This window comes from Pan troglodytes, chromosome 9 (assembly GCF_028858775.2).
Source record: "Pan troglodytes isolate AG18354 chromosome 9, NHGRI_mPanTro3-v2.0_pri, whole genome shotgun sequence".
Taxonomy (NCBI): domain Eukaryota; kingdom Metazoa; phylum Chordata; class Mammalia; order Primates; family Hominidae; genus Pan; species Pan troglodytes.
Genome location: NC_072407.2, coordinates 126727854 through 126747866, shown reverse-complemented (window position 1 = coordinate 126747866; position 20013 = coordinate 126727854). Strand labels below are relative to the sequence as shown.

The following is a 20013-nucleotide window of genomic DNA, read 5'->3' as shown; positions in this document are numbered from 1 at the left end:
GTGATTACTGTACGAATGTCAGTTCTCAAATTGGTCCACAGATTCAATGCAATACCATTCAAAATAACCGCAGTTTTTTTTCTGTAGAATTTGACAAACGAATTCTAAAATGTATAGGAGAATGCAAAAGATTAAGAATAGCAAGCTACTCTTGGAAGAGGAGGAGGAAAAGCAAGAGGGTGAGAAGGAGGCACTTGCTGTATTCGACATAAGACTTACTATAAACTCACAGTAATTAAAGCAGTGTGATATTATTACAAGCAACACAAATAGAAAAATGGATAGACAAATAGACGAATGTAATAGAAGAGCCCAGAAACACACCCATGCATATAGAGACACTTGTTTTTGTTTTGTTTGTTTGTTTTGAGACAGAGTTTCGCTCTTGTTGCCCAGGCTGGAGTACAATGGTGCCATCTCGGATCACCGCAGCCTCTGCCTCCCAGATTCAAGCGATTCTCCTGCCTGTGGCCCTTTGGGGAGTCCAGACCTAGGAGATCCCCGAACCAGGGCTGTTACACCCTCTTTGGGACTCTGCAGTTCCTGGTGTCGCCAAGCTTCTGGGAGCCACCACATTCCCTGGTACCAGCAGCAGAAGCTGCTCGCGGTATGCCTGGTCCAGCCGCAACCTCACAGGGAGCCAGTGCCCATGCTGGCTCCTGGAGCTGCCCAACCTGCCATAGCTGATGTGCCTGGCTGTGGGCAGTGGCCAGACCCCACACTTGCTCGCTCATGCACCCCTTGCTGCTCTGTGCCTGGCTTACCCTTGGCAGGTGTGGGATCTGGGCTGGTAGCATGAGCTGAGTGCAGCCTGCCAGGCTGAGTGGGCAGAAGGAACCTAGTGGGCCCAAGCAAAACTTGGGCAAAGGCACCACCAGCCACAGAGATTTCTGGCTGGCAAAGCCACATCCCAAGGATCCCATGATAATAGGAGGAGGGGTTTTTGTTGTTGTTGTTTTTCAGACTTGTGGGACAATGACAGAAGGTTAAAGTGGTAATTTAAAAACTCTTTGGAGGGCTGGGTGCAGTGGCTCATGCCTGTAATCCCAGCACTTTGGGAGGCAAAGGTGGAGGATCACTTGAGCCCAGGAGTTTGAGACCAGCCTGGGCAACATGGCGAAACCCCATCTCTACAAAAAATACATAAATTAGCCGGGAGTGGTGGCACATACCTGTGGTCCCAGCTACTTGGAAGGCTGAGGTGGGAGGATCGCTTGAGCTTGGGACCAGAGGTTGCAGTGAGCTGAGATCACACCACTGCACTCCAGCCTCAGTGACAGAGTGAGACCCTGTCTCACACTCACACACACACACACACCTCTTTGGAATCTCTGATTTAGTATATGATTTAGGCACAACTCTCCCTTTCATACACACCAAATACCTTATGACATTAAAACATTTATCACTGGGCTGAATGAGAGTTAATTTTGTTTTGATAGATGTTTCAGATTCTTTTACAGTCCTCACACAATGTTTACTGTGAACCAGGCACCGTTCTAAGGACTTTACCTGTATTAATTCTCTCAACAATGCTGTGACGTCATCCTCATTTTACAGATGAAGAAAACAAGGCACTGAGAGCTTGGTTAAGTAACTTTGCTGAGGTCGCAGAACTGGAATTTGAAGCCCGGCAGTCTGACTTTAGAGTCCATATTCTTAACTGAGGTGCCCTAGACTGCATCTTTCTTTGGAAAAAAGGGAAGAGGATATCATAAATTCGGGAACTTCCTCAGGCTTCTTCTGTTAGCTTATAAACTATGGTAGCATTTTCATATGACATACGAGAACAATTATCTCCTCCTCTACTTTATCCCTATTGCTTAATCCTTTGGCTTTTCAGTAACACCCAAAGACAACCAGTCATTCTCTCCAGTGAGTCTCAGAGTTAAAAATTTAGCTGTCTTCAATAAGAATGATACATTGGACTTTGGGGACTCGGGGGCTCGGGGGTAAGGGGAAGGCTAATGAGGGACAAAAGACTACACATTGGGTACAGTGTACATTGCTCGGACGCACCAAAATCTCAGAAATCACCACTAAAAAGCTTATTCATGTAACCAAACGCCACCTGTTACCCCCCAAAATCGATGGAAATAAAACAATAATTTAAAAGAGCACATACCCCCCCAAAACATAGTTGACCTCAGCTTAAAAAAAACTAACATACATTTGTTATTTTAAAAAATATTGCATAGTTTATTTGCATTCATTGGTCAGCATCCTCAGTTATGTCTGCTTTGAAAGAAAAATCCGCTGAGGTTTTAAGTTAATGATCCAAGATATCCAATTAAGATTTTCAGCTTTGAAAAATATGGAAATACGGTACAGCTGTGTACTGGATGTGGTGTGCTACTGTTAAGTTCCAGCACTTTAAGGAACGTTTCAGGAGTGACTAATACACTAATTCATTACCAGAGGTCACAGAGCTGTCATAATTGACAGTGTTCTTTGAGTACGAAAAACCGGAAAACGATGCAACTTCCAAAGCACGGAGGATGGAGAATAGTATTGGAAAGTAACTTTTCTGCTGGGCTCAGGAGTTTTTATATGCTCAAGCTATAGACAACTGTACCAACGCAATAAAGACTAATGTAATCTAACTATTCTATAAACGGCCACACCTACCCAGACTAACTGGAAAACAATAATTTATAACTGGAATTAAATAGTTGCTGTTCTTTAATTAATGAGATCGGTGTTCTTGAAAAGCTACAGCGTACGAACTCTACCCTGGTCCATATCTGCTTTTTAAAGCCTTCCCCAGAACCGCTCTCACTTCAGCCTTGGTGCCTTCCCGGATATACCCTCCAGAGGCTTCCCTGGTCCCCATCCTGGACGTCAGCCTCTGCACCTAGAGGCCGGCTTAGAGGGAAGACGGGCAGAGGCGGGGGAGACACGAGAGAGAGAAACGGTCAATTCCTCCTTAACTCCGGGCCCCCTCGCGGGCCTCACCCCTCCTCCCGGGGGCTGAGATTGGAGAGGAAGTGGGAAGGCTCCAATCTGTTCCTCACTCCAGCGCCCTCATGCCCCCACCCTTCTCTTCAGCTCGGGGCTTCGGCGCGCCTCGTCCCCGCCCTTCGCCCCGGGAGAGGAGCGGGCGGCGTGGGAGGGCTCGCGGAGAAAGGCCCAGGGGAGTGGACGACCTCCGCCCGGCAGCCACATCCTCGGCAGCAGAGACCCGGAGCCATCCGCCCGCGGGCGAGCCAGGCCCGAGGGCAGCCCCGGAGACCGCGGTGGCCGGATGCGCGGGCGCGTCACTTCCGGGCGGTGCAGCGGCGGCCGCTTGGAAGATGGCTGCGCCCTGTGGCTCGGAGCTGCCCGCCAACTCGCCGCTAAAAATTCCGAAGATGGAGGTGCTTTCCCCGGCTTCTCCTGGTGGCCTGAGCGACGGAAATCCATCGCTGTCCGACCCTTCCACGCCTCGGGGTGCCTCCCCGCTCGGGCCGGGCAGTGCGGCGGGCTCGGGGGCAGCGGCGTCCGGGGGTCTCGGGCTGGGGCTGGGGGGCCGCAGCGCCGCCTCGTCCTCGGTCTCCTTCTCCCCTGGTGGCGGCGGTGGCGGGGCTGCGGCAGCCGCCGCCGCCGCCTGCCGGGGCATGTCGTGGACGCCAGCCGAGACGAACGCGCTCATCGCAGTGTGGGGCAACGAGCGGCTGGTGGAGGCGCGGTACCAGCAGCTGGAGGGAGCCGGCACGGTGTTCGGCAGCAAGGCCCCCGGGCCAGCCATGTACGAGCGCGTGTCCCGGGCCCTGGCCGAGCTGGGCTACGAGCGGACCCCGTCCCAGTGCCGGGAGCGCATCAAGGTAACCGGCCGCCCGGCCTGGGGCAGCGAACCAGAGGCAGAGAGAAGGCGGGGAAGCGGGCCTCGGGGGCGGGGGCCGGTCTGAGGGCAGGGCTCCCCTCCGGGGCCCGGTGGGCGACTCGCATCTCCTCCGCCTTTTTCTTCTCTCCCTGGGAAGGGGGCTTTTTCCCAGATGGCCGCCAGCCCGTAGGTTTCCTGAGTTTGAAGTTGGGCGTGCCTGCCGCCGCCCCTCTTTCTTGCCAATTGAGGATGTTCCTGCGCTCTGAAGTTGGTAGTTTCTCATTGTGCGCCGTGCGGCAGTCCCCGTGCCGCTGGCGCCTCTGGCCCCCACCGCCGGGGCCCCTCGCTTTGTTCCAGGCGGAGGGGCTCCCAGGCAGAGGCTTACCGGCCGGGGCAGGATTGAGGAAGGGCAGAAGGGGGGGCATTGAGCCCCTAGTTTAGGAATAGTTAATAACTGGCCATAGCGGAGCCATAGAAAAAGCGCCTTGGGACGACTGGCCTTTGTGTCAGTCGCTTTGCTTCTATCTTGAGCTACGAAGGACGAGTAAGACTAGAGATGCTTTGGAGAATTGGAAAGGCTTGATTGTAGCCAGATTGTGTATTGTTACCGCGGAGTTAGTGTACACCATGAAAGTTAGCTTGGCCAAGAGTTGGTCTGGAATTTGGATTGTCGATGCCTCCAGAGTTAGATTGGCTTGAGGCCCTGCGGTTTCTTAGGAAGCTCCTTCAGGAAAGCCAGTTTTTCCCTGCTTCAGTTTCTGTGCCGGATGTGGTGACAAGTAGAACTCTCAGTGTGCATCTGGCCGTCCTTGTGTACCTGCATGTTTAAATGCAGAGGCTTAATTTGGGCTAGAAATCTTAGCCAGGTTAAGATTTTGCTACTAGAACTGACTTTAGGCGTTCATATTTGTATTATTGGCAGATAAGGAGTTGTATTTTAGTTAAGCTCATTTCTTCATCGTAGTGGCTGCTAAAAAGATTGTGATAGGATTCTCCCAGTTTTTACTGAACTACTTATCCTATTATCTGTGCACTTCTTTTCTGATACAGCTGGCACTTTTTCTGGGAACTTCTTGAAGGGAGATAAAAACCACCAAGAACAATTATAAAATAAGAATGATCACACCAAAGAGCAATAATAAAGTCTAATAGGCGCAATCATGAGTTAGAGTAAGCTAAAGGAGGGAAATTGCACCAAAGTTCTCCAGGTCTTGGCTCCGGTAGTATTTCTTTGGGGATGTTGTTGCTTAGAAAACTTGGTCCAGAAACTAAGATATTTAAAACCTACTATTGTTCAAGGAATTTGCCACCCATTAATTACTCCATTACAAATTTAAATTAGTGTATTTGATAACATTTATCTTTGGGACTTCTTAAGCTTTCTCTTTTTTTAACAAGGACATTAAAGTAGTAGCTAACAGGACAAAGCTACTCTTCTCTGAATCTCATTTGTTCTATTCAAAGTCATTAAGGTTAAATTTTAATTTTTATTTATTTATATTTAGAGACAGGATCTCCCTCTCTTGGCCAACCTGAAGAACTCCTGGGCTCAAACAATCCTCCCCAGTAGCTAGGACTGCAGGCATGCCCCACCACACCTGGCTCATTAAATTTTTTTTTTTTTTTTTTTTTTTTTTTAGAGACAGGGTCTTCTACGTAGCTCAGGCTGGTTTTAGCTCCCTGGTCTCAAGCTGTCCTGCCTCAGTCTCCCAAAGCACTAGGATTACAGGCGTGAGCCACCGTGCCCAGCCAAGGTTAAATTTTTGGGAGACTTTTTGTACTGTCTTGGCTAGCGTCTATCCATGACCTCTTCTTGAGTTTAGAAGTGCATTTTAGGCATTTCAAACTGTTTCAGCTTGATTGATTTCTGTCTGTAGAAACTTCCCAATCACGCAGAAAAAGTGTGTTGTCAAAACCTCACTGAATATAAATCTCTCCATAAAATTGTTTCTCAACCAGGGAGTATCTAATTGGGTTGTTTCATTGTCCAGTTATGAGAAGGATAACTTAAAGCAAGAAAAGGAGATTTATTTGAATAATTTTTAAAAGAGGATTGGTTTACCTGTGTCCAGACAGGTAAAACCAAGTTGACCTCGAGCTCTTAGGATATTTTGGGAATGTGCTGATGAGTATGGGTTCTCTGATCCATAGTAGCTGTTAACAAGGAGGGCAGATAACTGTTTTGTGTTTTAAAGTGCTCTACTCTTTATGTGATTTCAATCAAAGAACCCAGACTTTTTCATTAGTAATGCTGAGTTTTCCTGCCAGAATAAGCTCTCTAAGGACAGGTTCTGGTCTCTCTTATTCACTGCTGTACTAGCATATAGTAGACACTACATTTTTTTTATTTGTTTTATGTTTATTTTTAATGGAGGCAGGGTTTTGCTCTGTTGCCTAAGCTGGAGTGCAGTAGCGTGATCATAGCTCACTGCAGCCTTGAACTCCTGGACCTAAGTGATGCTCCCACCTCAGCTTCCTGAGTAGCTAGGACTACAGGCATTTACTACCACGCCCAGCTAATTTTTAAATTTTGTATTTTTGTTTTTTTAGAAACAGGGTCTCACTGTGTTGCCTAGACTGGTCTCAAACTCCTAGAATCAAGCGATCCGCCTGCCTTGGCCTCCCAAAGTGCTGGGATTATAGGCGAGAGCCACCACATCCAGCCTTATTTAATTAATTCACCAAATAAAGTCTAGAAAGAGAATATTGGAAAATATAAAAATCTGCAGCAGTATTATTCAATAATACTGCTGTTTAACGAAAAAACAGACTTTGGAACCCAGTCTGAAGAATACAGCATTTAAGGAGATTTAGTGTGAATGTAATCTTCAGCACAGAAGCAAATGTGGTCACTGAAATCATATTCCTACACAATTATGAAGTGGATGTTCAAGTAACTCAGATTATGCTTATGAAAATAAAACTGCTATCTTAAAATCTCAGAGAATCTCAAACCTCTGAAAACAAGTCATTAGATCCCAGTTTCAGAAATGCAGATTTAAAACAAGTAGTTCAAAAATCTCTTTTACTTTGTGTTGATGAGAACTACAAAAAGAAATTAGTAATACTTTTTGCTTTAGATTTTACAAAATAGAAGCAAAGTAGTAAGATGTGGAAAAGGAGAAGGAGGAACTTCTTATGCAGACTAAAGTACATGTGAACTCAATGTCAGAGGCTCACAGAGAAGGAGTATGTGTGAATCAATTACATTTCTGGGCTAATATATTTGAAATTCCTGTCAAAAATTCAATTATGAGTCGGGTACAGTAGCGCTTCCCTGTTGTCCCAGCTACTTTAGAGGGTGAGGTGGGAGGATCGCTTGAGCTCATGAATTTGAGGCTGCAGTGTGCCATGATCATAGCACCTGTAAATAGCCACTGTACTCCAGCTTGGGCAACATAGTGAGACCTGGTCTCTTAAAAAAAAAAGAATTCAACTATGAAAACCCAGTAAATAATTTCTTCTAACTTTAAAAGGAAGAGCTATATAGCAACTTTAATTTTTCCATGCAAACCTTCCTTTAGTCAGATAATTTCTGATTAGCAGCCTTCCTCACATTGTATAAGGGATCAGAAAGCTGAGCCTTATTGCACCCTTTTCTGACCACCTTCCTGAATCACCTTAAAGCCTGTCACTTACCTTCTCTGGACTGTGCCTTGGTCCTCTTATCTATACAGTAAAAGTACTAAAATTATAAATATTGAAATTGAATTAATAATTTAACTCTTGGATTTTGAGACTAACATCCTACTTTTTAATACTGTCTAAATGAACACGTTTCTAAGCACACAAGATTTTAATTTACAGTCAGATATGAAAATTTGTTTATTGCTGCAAAGTTTGATTTTGATGTCTGTCATCTTATTGGTATTTGTTCTGTCGTTTGGGTAAAACGGATGTGTTTGACACTGCCTTACTACATAGATTGTTTATCTTGAAGTTTTGTAGCATTTTTGTTTGTTTGCCAGAAGAAACTTTGTCTGCTAACAATTCCAGCCCAATTTTGGAGTCAGATACACAAATCTAGGTAGTTTTTTATCTAGTGATTGCATGATTTTTCTCTTTTACTGTAGGCCTTTTCATATCTCCAGTCACCAAATACTTAAGTGTTTACTATGTGGAGGGCTGTCTGCTAGGTGTTAGGATGAATAAAAGAACTGTAGTTTTAAAAATAAAAATAAAAATAAAAGTGTAATATACACTCCTGTAGTCCAAGAGCATAAAATCCAATTGAAGCTTGTGTACATACATCAATGAGTTAAAAAGCTGATCAAGACAACACAAGGGATGGAATGCAAGGCGGTACTTGATTTAGTGTTACTTGCCTAAAGCAGACTATAAGTGTGATGACTTCAAAGGAGTGACCAGTCTCATCGCTGGCCATACTGTAGTAGTTGAAAGACCTATCTAGACTTGGAATTCATGAAAGCATTCACTCTGAGCCAGATGCTGCATTCACACTTCAGTCAGTTAATCTGATGCACTGCAAAACTCATTCTCAAGTCCCATATTTTTGGGTGTTCTCCAAAAATTTGCCTCTTGAGAGTTGGCTTTATGTCTTTGAAACAGATGTGAACTTCTAGCTGTGCCTCAAGATGAAATGCAAGGTGATTGAATGTGACCTAAAAAACTTGCCTTTTCTGAATCAGTGCTGGTCGCTCATCAGACAAATTTAAAAACGGTAAAGGAGGCCGGGCATGGTGGTTCATGCCTGTAATCGCAGTACTTTGGGAGGCTGAGGCGGGCATATCACGTGAGCTCAGGAGTTGGAGACCAGCGTGGACAACATGGTGAAACCTGTCTCTACCAAAAATACAAAAAATTAGCCAGGCGTGGTGGCACACACTTGTAGTTACAGCTCCTCAGGAGGCTGAAGCGGGAGGATCGCTTGAGGTTGGGAGGTGGAGTTTGCAGTGAGCTGAGATTGAGCCACTGAACTTCAGCTTGGGTGACAGAGTGAGACTCTGTCTCAAAATAAATAAATAATAAATAAAAGATAAAATTTTGAGTCTTCTGCCCAGAAAACAAAATGATTAATTTTCTGGGGACATTGTTTAGATTTATTCATTAGTAATTGTCATCATCTTTGGAACAAATTTTGTACTCTAACAGGAAAATCACCATATAGTATATTTGGTCTTTCATTTTAGCTCTGAAGCCTTGCAATTATTTGTAAGAACCAACAGGGCAAAGATAACTAACTTGGAGCAAAAAGCTCCCATTGTCCCTGATAAGCATTTTAATAGACTCCGCCCATCTCTGAGGACTTCTCTTTGGCGTTTGCAGACAAGGCATTTCTTCTACCTTCTCATTGAAAGATTTCTAAGAAATATGATAAGCTACTCAAATAGGTTTAGATTTATTTCGTGTTGTTTTTTATATATTTAGTCTCTGTTGTTACCATCCCAATGTTACCTGAAATCTTGTGCCTTCCAGTTTGCTTATCTGCTTGTGAATTTGACAGATGCTTGATGTGTATCCTCAAAGAATAGACCATCTTTGACTACCAATCATACACTTATATTTAAGATTTCAGTTTTAGAAGGAAAGGAGCTAAGAAGCACATGTTATGAATGAGTAGAATTCTGGGTTTATTTTCTGGCATTTTTGGAAATACAGTGAAGGGTGGAGTTAAATATTCTGGTTACTTCATTAAGAGGATATGTTAAAGGAAAAAATAATTTAGAAAGCATGTAGTACAAATAGTACTGTTCCATAAAATTTTGTGATGATGGAAATATTCTCTGTCTACCTCAGTTCAGTATGATAGCCACTGGTCACATGCGTCTGTTCCGCCCTTAAAATGTGTGGCATTGTGCCTGAGAAACAGAATTTTAAATTATATTTAATTAATTCAGTTTTAAGTTATAAATAGGCATATGTGACTAGTGGCTACCATATTGAACAGTTTCAGGTAAAAAGTTGTTATTCACAGTATTAAATTCATCTTTGTAAAAGGATTCTCATGGCCACCCACTCAAACCTCTAGGGGGAGCTCAAAGTTCCTTCTTGACCTTTCTGTCACTTTACCCCTGTGTAGGAGGAACCTTGATAAAAGTAAAAAAAAAATGGCCTGCCATTCCAGGAGGTGGTGCCAGGAATAAAAGTCTTATAACTTCAACTCACTGGGGCAAACAGTGCATATTCTAGGTTCCCTAGGACAGCCCTGTCCAATAGAATTTATTGTGATGATGGAAATGTTCTGAATTTGCACTGTCCAATACGGCATTACTAGCCACAGGTGGCTCTTAAGGACCTGAAATGTGGCTAGCGTGACTGCAAAATTGAATTTTTTATTTTATCTAATTTACATTTAAATAGTCACCTGTGGCTAGTGACTGTTTTGTTGGCCGGAACAGCTTTTGAATAATGGGTGTTCAAACTTTTTGCTTGTGTACTCCCAAAAGGCTTTGAAACCCATGTATCCTCTGGAAGATTTTTAAGCTGACATTAAAATTTTTCATGATGTGTTTGGAAATTTATACGAGGTTAGCAGGACATAGAAAATGTTAAGTCTGGTATGAGATGAATATGATGAGAATTGGCGATAAAATGTGCTGAATAACAAACTGAATCTGAAAAATACACATTAAGTCATTATTTGTGAGTTTTATCAACTGTCTCTTGAAATTTTTGCTGTTTAGGAAATATTCAAGTTACATTTAAAAGAAACAGTATCACTGGCCTATATTGTTTTTGTTATTCTAAATTCAGGGGCCAGGATTGATAACTTAAACAATATAAATAAGAGGGGGAATGACAGGAATCCCTAAGGTTTCAAGTTGCCTCCATCAATTATTAAAGGAGACTACCCCAGTTAAATACTGCTGCTTTAGAACTCAGTATCTTTTTGATATCTTTCTTGGCTTATGTAGTGGTGCTGGGCTCCTGAATTCCCTTGCCATTAGAAAGCCAGAGGAAAACAGGGAAAGGTTACAGGGGAAAAGTGTGGAGCTTAACTTTTGGCTAAAGTTCAGGTATCTGGAGGCGGGGAGGGGATTTAGATATTTTGCTCATTCCCTGTCATCAGATTCAACTGACAGATTCTTGTCAGTTTAAAGAATCTGACAAGATTTCTTTAAATGCTAAGGTCTGAAATAAGGTCTTTATTTTTTTCATTATTCATCAACAGATAGTGCCTACTGCAGTAGGTCCGAGAGTTACGGTAGTATACCATCACCTTCAAGATGTCCATCTTCTAATAAAGGAGTCAGATTACTAAAGAACCAATTACAATATTGTGAACAAGGTCTTGTGTGTCATGTTAATGTTATGCTTATGGTGCTACAGGAGCACACACATCCTAGGCTTTCAAAAGGTGGATCCTGAAGGGTGAAGGTGGACTCAAAGGTAGATGAATAGTTGGTGTAAAAGCTCAGAGGCAGCATAACCTAGAATAGTGCCAACTGCAAATATAGTGAGATATACTTACCAAAGAATGCAAAACTGGAAGCATCCAAACAGTGTTCAGCTGTTTAAAAAGTCGTGCTTTTTAATTGAAGAATAATTTGCCAGTAGTGCATGGCATGTGGTGAAAGAGTGATGTGGGAGCCGTAAATGATGCCTTAGTGGTGTCATAATCACGTAGAATGGTGGAGCCGGTAGTTTTGGGATGACATTATAGTGAACATACCAATTCCAGGTCATTTATATGTTGTGATGAGTAACAACTTTTTTATGGTGTTGAATTGCAGTTGCGCAAATATCCATTACATATCTCATTTCTTAATTTGTATACTGGGAAGTAAAACCAAAACAGTGCATCTTTTTTTGACCACAACTCACAGGAAGAAGAAATATATTTTACCCTGGGACCTAGTAGTTTCATGACATATATGTATAACTGAAACAGATTTCACAAAACAGTGATTATAGCCAACACATAGTATTTTCTATGTGCCATGCACTATTCTAAGTGCTTTGTAAATATTAACTTAATCCACATAATGACACTATACTGAACTACATGTAATATACTCTGATATGTTCTGTTCTAATTGAAGGCAGACACTCCAGCTGTAGAGCCTCTTTCATAACAGTGTACACAGTGAATGCACCTAACACAATACCTGCCCCTGGCAGGGGATCTTTTTCTGCCCCACATCCTCCTCCTCCCCAGTGCTTGTCAGCATTGGCTCCCCTTTTCACCCCAGTCTCTGTGGTACCTCTCATCTTTCCCCTTCCCCAGCCACAGCCTTGCCTGTCTCCAGAAATGCCCTCACCAAATGCTGGTGCAAAGAAAGTCTGGAAGGATGGAAGCTGCCGATCCCACTGGTATTGGGCAGCGGGCTTACTCCTCGGAGACTGGCAGCTCAGGGTCACATTGGTGACCCTTCTGTCTGCACCCTTCTGTCGTTTCATTTATCCCTTCTCCAACTCTTGCCCTCAGCCATTTAGGAGAGTGACTTGCCTGACCTCCCAGTGCAGGTGGGGAGGGGTCCGGAAGTCTGTGCTTCTCACTCACCCCGTACACTGAGTTCTAAGGTTTTGATGATGTAGCCCCTAATGATGCCTTGTTTGTCTTGCACATTCACGGAGCAGCTGTAGGGGCCAGAGTCTCTCCTGGAGACCCTCCAGCCACAGGGACAGTTCTAGGAGGGCATGGAGTAGACCAAGGATACTCCAGGTTTGCTTGTTGTGACCCCATTGATGGTCAATGATGGCATTCTCCAAATGTCCCTCACATGCACCCATTCTTCCAACCTGAACCAGCTCCCCATTCACCTTTTGTCCCTAGCCCCCTTTCACTGTCCCTGGGTCCTCTTCACCAGAATAGTTCACTTCTTGGTCCCTTACACGTTATCTCTTCATCTCCTACTTGTGTTTAGAAAGGTGGTCACAACTTGCTAAAATTAATTGTACAACCCACTAATGGGCCATAACCTACAGTTAAATAAAAGAGGACTAGAAGATAATACAGTGAGATCAAGATTTTTTCATTCATTGTGTTCTTTTAGACTGAACATATTGAAACTCCAGAAACATTAATTTGCAACATCTGTCCCAGATATTCTGGTGAAATTATATTACATAGTTTTAGATAGCTTGAGCCTAGGCTTTGAGATAAAGGGTGAAGCAGGGGAGTGGGAAGTAGTAAGAAATGAGACTGGAGACTTAAACAAGAGGTCAGGTGATACGCTAAGGCGTTTGGACTTTATTCTAATCATCAAAGGATTTTAAGCCAGGCAATGACATGGTTAGTCTTAAATTTTAAAACAGTCCCTGGCTGCAATGTGGAGAATCAAAAGGGTAAGACTGGAAGCACAAAGATTATTTAGAGGCTTCTTGCAGTAAGCTAGATGGAAAGTGAAATAAAGCAGTGGTAACGAAGATGGAGACACAAGAATAAATTTCATATACATCAAAACCGAGGACCTGTTTCGAAGAATCTGGGAATTTTAATTTCCAGAATTTGTTAGATCCTAACCTGTGAGACAACTCACTATCTACTTCTCTACCAACTTACACAGAGGGTTCTTGACTGCAGTCAAAGACCATAACAGTATTTCATAGCTGAAGTTTTCAGGCTTGATTTCTAAGAACCCAAGGAAAACCAACTGCAATACCAAATGAAGACAGTCCTGTCTGTATTGCCTCTACCATATACTCTCTACAGACTCTTCAGTTCTAATTCCCAGTCTTCAGAAGTGATTATCCTGCTTTCCCCCCCGACTTTTTCACAATATTACCAGAGAATAAGAACTAAAATTCAGATCCAGTATATCAAATGTTAAGTGTCATGTAGCTAGATACCTAGATTTGTGCTCCTAGTGTTACGTTAACGTAGAACCAGCAGTTGTTTTCTATGGAAAATTGTATCTGTGTAATGTTAAAACAAATGAAATAAAATAGAAGGAAAAACTTTCTGAGTTTCAAAAACAACAGACCAGTACTCTAAAGAACTCTTTAAAACAATTAACTGTTAGGATTGCAGTTATGATTGGATATTATTTAATTCTGTTTCTGATGTGGGGTTCCTCCACTGTGTTCTGTGTGCTATTAATATTTACCATTGCAGAAGCTTCATTCAGTGTTGAAAATGAATGCTTAGTGGATCTGTGCCTCTTATGCATATGTTACAAATTATCTGGAGTTCCTAATCAATGCAGAGTTCCCCTCCCCTCCAATTGTTCTAAATAATTGAAAGATGTCTGCTGTGGAAAAAGGCATGTATTTAAATCTGTATGATTCTCAACCATCTTTAGTTGGGAAAGGTCCTTGAAAGCCAATGGAAATACTTTTTTTTTTTCTTGGCACTAATCAAGTGAGTGTTACCTTTTCACTTAGTAGGATGTGTTGTTACGCTAGTAAAATAGAAACCTGTGTTTATTCTCAGGTATTTTAGAAACAACAGCCATCATTTTATTTTATGTGTGTGTTCTTGGCTGTATTCATAAATTATATATTTTGGGCTATCAAATATTACTTCATTCAATATAAATAACAATAGTAGAAGTTGTTTACTTAGATATGCTTTCTAGTTGCGTTTTCTCAGCCTATGTAAGACTACTTTGTTGTAATAGCCTTTGAAATTTACAGTACTGTCTCTCTACTATCTTCAGATTACTTGATTCAAATAAACCAATTATGTTTGTAATTGATATTAATAAAACCAGAATAAAAGTTCATATCTACCCAAAACTGCTTTTATTATTTTTTTAATTTGCAAATACTTTTCTCTAAAGGGAAATAGCTGGTTTATAATTTAGAAAGAATAGGATAGGTCAAAAAGCACTTCAACTTAATATTTGGTATCTCCACTACCTATACACCATCTTAAGGAATTTTCCATTCATTCATTCAACAAAAATGTATTGCACCCCGTTAACATGTTAGGCATTGATTTGGGCTCTGGGAATACGTCAGTGAACAAAACTGACAAAACCCTGCCTTCAAAGAGCTTACATTTTGATAGAAAATAATGTGATATTTAAAATATATAATTAAGCAATTAACACAATTAGGGAAAAAGACCCTCAAATATGATATTCATTGATAAATCCTTGAAGTTGAGCTCTTTCATTATGCTTATGAAAGAAATTCATTTGCTATTGTTATATTAAGAATGATTTACATGATTTTATATCATTCCTTTGTCTTGTGTATATCCAGTTGTCATTGAGGTTTGTACTACCAAGCAGCAAAGTGCTACATTCTTACTCATCAACCATCAGTTCATGAGCATCTGCTGTTGTGCCAGGCATTATGTGGAGCCCTAAAGAGTCAGTTTTAAGGAAAACCAGGAGAGATCCCTTCTCTGTTATACAGTTTAGGAAACATGGTTAATGGTTGGGCCTTGAGCAATCAGAGTTGTGCCAATTTTACAACAGTACAAATAATTACTTTTTTCCTTATGTAAGTAATATAAGCACACTATAAAATTAAGAGGAAAAATCAGGAAAAAAATTCTAACTTCTTCACTGCAGCATAATCATATATTCATGAAACCTTTTGTTATTTTTCAAGAAACAGTAGTGGTAAGTCTGATTTTAATTCCAGTAAATTTTGATGCACCAAAAAAGGAATGAAAGATCTACATGCTTTTTATTTTGTTTAACTCCAAGAGCATATGTGGGTTATTCATATTTCTTATTTCTATTCATGCTGAGTTTTGCCTGCCTTCTGCTTCTTGTAAACAGGTTGCCCGGCGAGTGAGGCCTATTCCTCACTCTGCATGGGTAGTTAGGATTCCTTTTTCCCCATTGGTTTATATGTCAGTGTGTTAGTCACCATATTCTTGCCAAGGCTATAAATCTTTCAAAATGATTAATTAATTGGCTTTTTTTTTTTTTTTTGAGACAGGGTCTTGCTCTGTTGCCCAAGCTAGAGTGCGGTGGCACGATCACCTCAACCTCCCCAGGCTCAGGTGATCCTTGCACCTCAGCCTCCTGGTAGCTGGGCCTACAGGCATGCAGCACTAAGCCCAGCTAATTGTTGTATTTTTTTGTAGAGATGGGGTTTTGCCATGTTGCCCAGGCTGGTCTCTTAACTCCTGGGCTCAAGCAATCTGCCCACTTTGGCCTCCGAAAGTGCTGGGAGCCACCACCCCCAGCACTAATTGGCTTTTATCTATAAAGGAAGAACTGAGCAAAAAAGTCAAAGAAGCTATGGCAGTATAGCCAGATGTTTGTGAAACTCGAATAATGTATGAGCAAAAAGATGTTTATTTTCATAGGTACTCCTAGGTATAAACTCCTTTTACCTATAGAGTTCACATGTTAACACAAACAGTTGTGTGAAATACTTTGAATAAAATGAAAAATCAAAAAAATCATTGAGACCAGCCTGGCCAGTGTGGTGAAACCCCGTATCTACTAAAAATACAAAAATTAGCCGGGTTTGGTGGTGTACACCTATAGTCCCAGCTACTCGGGAGGCTGAGGCAGAACAATCACTTGAACCCAGGAGGTGGAGGTTGCAGTGAGCCAAGATCGTGCCACTGCACTCCATCCAGCCTGGGCGACACAGCAAGACTCCAGCTCCAAAAAAAGAAAAGTCAAGTTGGCATTCGTTTAATGATGCTTTAGATGATGTGGTTTAGCTGAAGCTTGCTTTTCTCGACATGACTCTGACACTGATTGCTAGGGTAAGGGTTCTTTTGAGTATGTTACTCCTACATGTTATTCCTACCCGTGTTGCGCCTCGTGATACCACACTTTGCTGCACTACTTTATTTGAACTAACCTTAATTCATAAGGCCCCTTGGTCTCCATATGGTGTGACTGTATCATTTTTGTAATAATTATAATAATAACGCAAACATTTACTGAGTTCAGGCAATTGAGCAGACACTTTTAAATGCTGTTTTCTCATTTAATACAGCAAATCTATGATGGAGGTACTGTTACCAGCCCCACGATATAGATGAAGAAATTAAGGCACAGAGAGGTTAATTTGTCACAAAGCTTGCAGGTGGTGACACTAAGCAGTGTTTCTCTGGAACCCATGCTCTTCTTAACCACTTGCTTATATCACCTTTTTCTGAATCAGCCCATCTTTATTAAATTTTGACAATTGAAGTCATGTTTTTGGCAACGACGTGATTATCAACATTCATAAATATGATACCAAAATCATATAGTAACACCCAGATGGACAGCATTATGCTGATATTTCTTGTCATTGAAATGAAAAGAATTTTTTAAATTCTTGGAGATAATTTATCGTTTCCTCAGATTAGAAACACAAGGAGATTTGGAAGTCCTGAGGAAGAATTTAAGATAAGTATTGAAACCTAATAAGTAAAGACTTAATTGTATTCATTCAGTCATTCATTCAAGATCTCAGATAAATGATGGCATTTATTGGATCACCAACTCCTCCAAAAAGAAGTAAGTTTGAATTATAGGAGCAGAAACACAATGTAGAATTACTTTTTGACAGTAAAAGCAGGTAAGGATGTGGCTTATCAAAGGAGGCTATGGAATGTTCACTATCTTATGCCTGCCATTGTTTACCTAATGTGTAAATGGTTTGGGTACTTCTTAGAGATAGATGATGGGGATGAGATGGACTGTTTTTTAATATATGATATGCCAAACAAAACATATCAGCATATTGAGAAAGCTAAAAGTAGAATCAGGAAATAAGAAAACAGAGAATGCCAGCTTGGCGTGGTGGTGCACTCCTATAGTCCCAGCTACTCGGGAGGCTCAGGCAGGAGGATCACTTGAGCCCAGGAGTTTGAGGCTGTTGTGCATAATGCTTGCCCCTATGAATAGTCACTGCACTCCAGCCTGGGCAACACAGACCCCATATTAAAAAAAAAAAAAAGAAAAAAAAGAAATGATGCAGGGCAAATAGCAGTAACCTAGGTAAATATGTTTACTTAAACTAAATATTAAAATGGGCTATGAGCTTCCTGGCAACGGTAGCAAAAAAGTAAATACAGTGACTTGCCATAATTTTCAGTGTCTTCTGAAGAGAAGTATACCAGGTCTTAGTTTTGAAACCAAAGATGAACTTACATTAAAGACACTGAAAGTGACTTTGGATAAGCTCTTAATGTTTCTCTGCCTTATTAATAATTTTCTTGTCTGTAAAATAGGGGTGTACCATATATAAATATGATACATATATCTTAATATATATGTAATATATACATAAGATACATATATCTTAATATATATATAACATGCTACCCAGATCCCTCTTCCAGGAATGAGACGCTAGTCCTCCCCAGCTGTCTGGAATGCTGACTGCTGGTGGCTTCTGGTTGATTTCTTCAGAATTTCACTCTGCCCAAGGCAACTGTCTCACCCAAGGTGAGGGCCCCCCACTCTCTGGTGGCAGCCTGAATCCAATGACTGGTCAGTGCTGAAATACCAAGGTCCAACCTCCTTGCCTCAATTCGGTATAACTCTGAAGGACAACCTGAGTTCCATACCTCATTTTAGGATTAGCAGAGGCTGCTGTTGCAACTCTACTTTAACTTCTTTCTGTGCCCAGCCCTGCTTCTCAGTCTCTCACATGTGTGGTTCCCAAGAGCCTTCCCCAGCATACCTGCACAGTCTCCTCCGACTCTCTTTCCAGGGACACTCTCGTTAGGAATGATCATGTAAATTGCTTAGCCCAAATCTCAGCACTCAGTTGGCACTCAGGAAATGGTAGCTATGATTTACCTTCATTACATGGCACGTTGAGCCATGTAAGGAAAATGTTTGGTTTTTGTAGAAGGTACAGAAATATTTTTTCATATGGTCATTTCTCTTAGCAGTCTTCATAAAGCTAAGAATAGAATATAAAAATTCTACCAAATGAGCTATAAAAATACTTATGATTGCCTGAATTTATTTCTAACAACTTCCTAAGTTCAGATCACCCAGGATAGTTGCTTTTAATAAAACATGCTTATTTTCAGGTTTTTCTTAGAAAGGATATGTGTCAGGATATGAAGATGTATTCTTTTCTTGCATTGGTGACCTGTAGTTTACACTGTGTAAATGCAAAAAATATATATTTTTTGAATGTTTACATTTTCACAAGTTAATGAATCTGGATTTAATGTTTGTACCCAGAGGTCTTGAGGGAAGATTTCAGATAACCTTAGTTTTTGTATGATTTTATCTGCCTATCAGGGTTCTTTTTCTCATAAACAAATGTGTAAAATCTACTAATGGAAACATCTCTATTATAGGTTATCTTTGCACTATAGATGGTAGTTTTTAGTGAGAAAATAACTACAGAACTGAGAGAATCACATGGTCAACAGATGAAAGGAATAAAGTGGCCTACTGCTTCAGGGGAAGCCTGCTCTGCACAGTCTCCCTTTTAAACATTGGTCTCATGAATGGAAACACCTTCGTATTTGGGAAGCAATACGATGTTGTAATGGTAAAGCTGTGTGCGGATTTTTGAGGTGGCGGGGGGGTTTTAATTTTTAGACATGGTTGTCCATGGAATAATTAGTTCGTAGTGGAGGGTGTTTGGGAGTACTTTAATGAAGACTGGTTCTCCCCTGCTACGCCAGAAATATTTTAGATAATTTTCTTGCATGTATTTTAGATATCACATACTAATAAAAGTATCATTTTTAGTGTATCTGAATACCTCTTTGATGTAGTCCCCCAAGGTGTGAACTGAGAAAAAGATTCAAAGAGGTGCTGACTTAGCAACTTCAGAGGTGATGTAGGAGGTCAAATGAAAATAGCCTCTAATCCCAGTCAGTTCTTTACCAACAACTGATTTTTTTTTTTTCCCTTTCAGGTGAGGAGGAAGTTCTAGACAAATAGTGTTATCTGCTATCTTTGGTGACTGTAGCTACTACCTATTGCTGCTTATATACTGAAATAGTTCAGTATACCCTACTTTTTTGACCTGTATTGTTGTAAATAGAAAAGCACTTGAGAATTCCTTGTCTTGAAGGATTCTTGTACCCTAAAGAAGCTCTTATACATGAACATGCATGCTAGGTGTGACCTTTACAAGTATTACTGCTCATCTGAGATCATTGTATGAGTGTACATGAGAAGCACACATAGCATAGGGTCAGAAGCTTTATGGTTACATGAATTGAGTTCCTTGAGCCATGGAAGATGTTTGTTTTTAACAATTAGTATTGTCCTTCTTTAGGGTTTTTTTCTTAGTAATCTGAATGGGCACGACCCTCAGCTGCTAGCATGGAGGAACCTAGAAAACTTAGAACTTGATATTCATTGACAATCAAAATTTCCTGAATTTTATATTTTTTTAAAGTTTTGTTTTTACTTTCT

At 41.3% G+C, this 20013-nt stretch overlaps 1 protein-coding gene across 4 annotated transcripts in view; it reads left to right on the top strand.

The window, feature by feature from the left end:
• Positions 1-1658: 1658 nt before the first annotated feature.
• MSANTD2 (Myb/SANT DNA binding domain containing 2) overlaps positions 1659-20013 on the top strand; it is a 35499-nt gene continuing 17144 nt past the window's right edge. For 2 of the 4 annotated variants that reach the window (XR_010147704.1, XR_010147703.1), the window contains exon 1: positions 1659-3803. Coding sequence is in view for 2 of the 4 variants with exons in the window: in XM_001140961.7 (XP_001140961.2) it covers positions 3027-3803 (777 nt within the window). In the remaining 2 variants the exon portion in view is untranslated. The remainder of the gene's footprint in view (positions 3804-20013) is intronic. The other 2 variants (XM_001140961.7, XM_508840.8) reach the window with 1 other exon arrangement.